General features: G+C 48.5%; 1 protein-coding gene across 1 annotated transcript; it reads right to left on the reverse strand.

The window, feature by feature from the left end:
- Nucleotides 1-1,852, reverse strand: dib (Cytochrome P450 302a1, mitochondrial). The gene is made up of 4 exons (XM_001353623.4): nt 1,224-1,852; nt 575-1,167; nt 321-518; nt 1-236 (listed from the first exon to the last, which is right to left on the reverse strand). The coding sequence occupies exons 1-4, from the start codon at nt 1,774-1,776 to the stop codon at nt 114-116; spliced, it is 1,467 nt and encodes a 488-aa protein (XP_001353659.2). The 5' UTR covers nt 1,777-1,852; the 3' UTR covers nt 1-113.
- Nucleotides 1,853-2,866: the final 1,014 nt, after the last annotated feature.

The raw sequence follows: 2,866 nt of genomic DNA on the forward strand, positions 1-2,866 counted from the left end.
TCTAGTTATATGATTTACACTAATTATAATAATTAATTAAAATAAACAATTTATTTAAAACTGATCTGAACTCAACTGAAGAAAAGACTCCACGTACTTTTCAGACTTGCAAATCATTTCGAACGCGACCGAAGCTCGATCATCACGGGGGCATCTGGTTTATTGATCAGCAGCGTGACGACATCCAAGTCCGCATCCGTTCCTCCCCGCCAGATTAGCTCAAAGTTCCGAAGCAGCTGGAAAATGCAAATCGTATAAGAACAGATCGTTTGACTAACAAATTTTGGGAAACGATCAAAGATCGATGATCGTGCTCGTACCCGCAAGAGCAGCACATGGATATTTTGCTCAGCCAAACGGCGGGCTATGCAGGCGCGCATTCCATGGCCAAAGGGCAGCACCAGGTAGGGATTGAGGGCATTGCGCTGCTGGAGCCAACGATCGGGCTGGAAGAGGAGGGGATCCGGAAAGTGCTGCTCCAAGCGGCAGGCAATCATATTCTGAGTCACAACTGTGGTCTGGAGAAGATGGAATCTCATTAGGGAACCCTTAAAGATGGGCTAATTCCCCTTACCCCTTTGGGCACAAAGTAGCCACTGAGCACCGTATCCTGGTTGAGTACTCGTCCAACGCCAACAGAAATGGGATTTAAGCGAAGCGACTCCTTTAACACTGCCCTCGTGTACGTGATGTCTGTGCGAAGAGCGTCGGCAGAGAGCGGCTGATCGGGATCGGGCAGCACTCTTCTGGCCTCCGCATGGAGTCTCTGCTGCACCTCAGGATGCCGAGCCACGTGGTAGAGCAGGAACGCAGAGGCATACGAGGTTGTATCGATCCCAGCCAAAAGAAGATCCGCCGCAGTGCCCACCACATCGCTGTGATCGAGCTCTGGGTTTTGTAGGTACGTGGAGATCAGGGAGGATTGCTCGGAGGAGGAGCTTTCCATCAGTTTGAGGGCCACGCTCTCCATGTAGGACTGTGCCTGACGCAACTTCCGATAGCTTGGCGTCTCCATAAGGCGCCACAGCTGCAGGCCCTGATCTGTGGGCAGAATGCAACTGTTGGTGGTCTCGGCGGCGTGCATCAGGTGTGTGGATCGGGACTGGGGAGATTGCTCCTCTGGCGAGAAGGATTGCAGGCGAGCACCAAAGGTGAGAAGGCAAGTAACTGCAAAGGGATTCTCAGATTACAAACATAGATTCATCGAATCGTTCTCCACTTACGTTCCAAATTCAATCTTGTTAGTTTTGGCAGCATATCGATCGCATCTCCATCGTCCGATGATTCCCTCAGGAATGTTAAAAACTCTCGTGTCACGCCATCCACTTGGGGAATGAAGTTCCTCACGCTCTTCGGGGCACTCAGCTCCTTTTGCAGCTGTGAACGGAGACGCCACCACTCCGGACCATTGGTGGGCAGCAGACCCGTGGTCTTGTACACATGCGGACGCTGGCGGCGGTACTGTGCGAGGGCCAAATGACTGCGTCGCTGGGGGCAGTCGCGTTCGTTCAATAACTTGGCAATGTCCTTGGGGTCGTACAGCCAAACGATGTCCTGTCCTGGGGCCATCGTCTCCCTTACAATCGCTCCGTATCGCTCGTACTTGTCCTGCCCGGCCTGATGCAGCCGCAGGAAGGAATAGGAGCCAATGATTGGCATATAGTTGTAGAGATTCCCCAAACCCCAAGGGCCGCGTGGTCCCGGCATCGCCTCGAAGGGCTTGGCAAAGGTGCACTGCCTCGAAGTGCAGCTGATCTTCAGCAGCTTCGTTAGCATTTTAGAGTTTCACAGTTCTAGTCGCGGAGAATTCCAGAAACGCACTGAAGACATGGATTTTTATTGCTGGCCAAGCGCATTCGTGGACGCTGCTGGTCGTCTTTTGTCTCACTTGTCGCCATAAAAACTGTTCGGCCCATGGAGTCGTGCCTACCTGTGGGTTCGGGTTCGGGTTCGGTTTACCTGCGACGATCTTCTCTTAAGACCCTGCTCTTTGTTAATCCAGAGAAAGAAAGAGCATGGTCAACTTTTGGGCTGTTCCAAAAATCATCTTTGGCTGAATGAGATATGTAAAATGCATGTAAAAGTAAATGAATCAACTTTGTTACCATACCGAAAAAGCAGAATCTTATGGTAGGACCAGATCTACTAGACTGCCGAATCTGGATCAGATCGGATTATTGATATAGCCTTTGCAGTGGCTGTGCTACCACTTCCACGCGCTTGTTCTTTCTCTCTCCCTCTCTTTCTAAATCGTGCAGTGTGCTTAGAAAGAGAGAGTGAGAGAACAAGATGTAAGTAGAAAAAAAATGCAAAACCGAATGAAGACTGGAAACAAATAAAATACTCCGTAATTCCGATAAAATAGGTAATGAAGTGGAAATAGGACAAAGTGCAAGAGCGACCATTGGAACATAACTAGCGTTCGTGGCTGCCCTCTTTCTCTACATGGGTTTCCCATCTCTCATGACAAGTTCGACTAGAATTAAGATAGTTCGTTGTCTGCGTCACGGCACCCCCCCTTCTCAATTCGTCCCTTCACGAACACCGATGCCAAAAAACTGTGTGAGAGAGAGAGAGCATGCTGCAGTCTTGGGCTCCCATACCCTTTCCGGCGCTTACGTATTAAAATCATACATATATGTATTTAAATTATATAAATACGGACTAAGTGCCAGGCCCTTGCCTTGGCCGATCATTAAAGAAAATTATCCCAAAAAGCCAAATAAAATACAAACTATGAAAGTTTCTTGCAAGAGGAATTTTATTAGCTATCTTCGTTTGATCTTGCCAAAATCTAATGCTATAACCTTTATAGATGTTGGATAGAAAACAATCGAAAGTTTAATAGAAATTATAAGCGAGCCAG

The sequence above is a fragment of the Drosophila pseudoobscura genome, chromosome X (genome assembly GCF_009870125.1).
Source record: "Drosophila pseudoobscura strain MV-25-SWS-2005 chromosome X, UCI_Dpse_MV25, whole genome shotgun sequence".
Taxonomy (NCBI): Eukaryota; Metazoa; Arthropoda; class Insecta; order Diptera; family Drosophilidae; genus Drosophila; species Drosophila pseudoobscura.

Excerpts from the sequence above, each read along its gene's own strand:
- dib (XM_001353623.4), bottom strand. The coding sequence starts at position 1,776 with ATGCTAACGAAGCTGCTGAAGATCAGCTGCACTTCGAGGCAGTGCACC. Across the intron at positions 1,168-1,223 it reads AACAAGATTGAATTTGGAAC|TTACTTGCCTTCTCACCTTT; the intron begins GTAAGTGGAGAA and ends ATCCCTTTGCAG. Across the intron at positions 519-574 it reads GCTACTTTGTGCCCAAAGGG|ACCACAGTTGTGACTCAGAA; the intron begins GTAAGGGGAATT and ends CATCTTCTCCAG.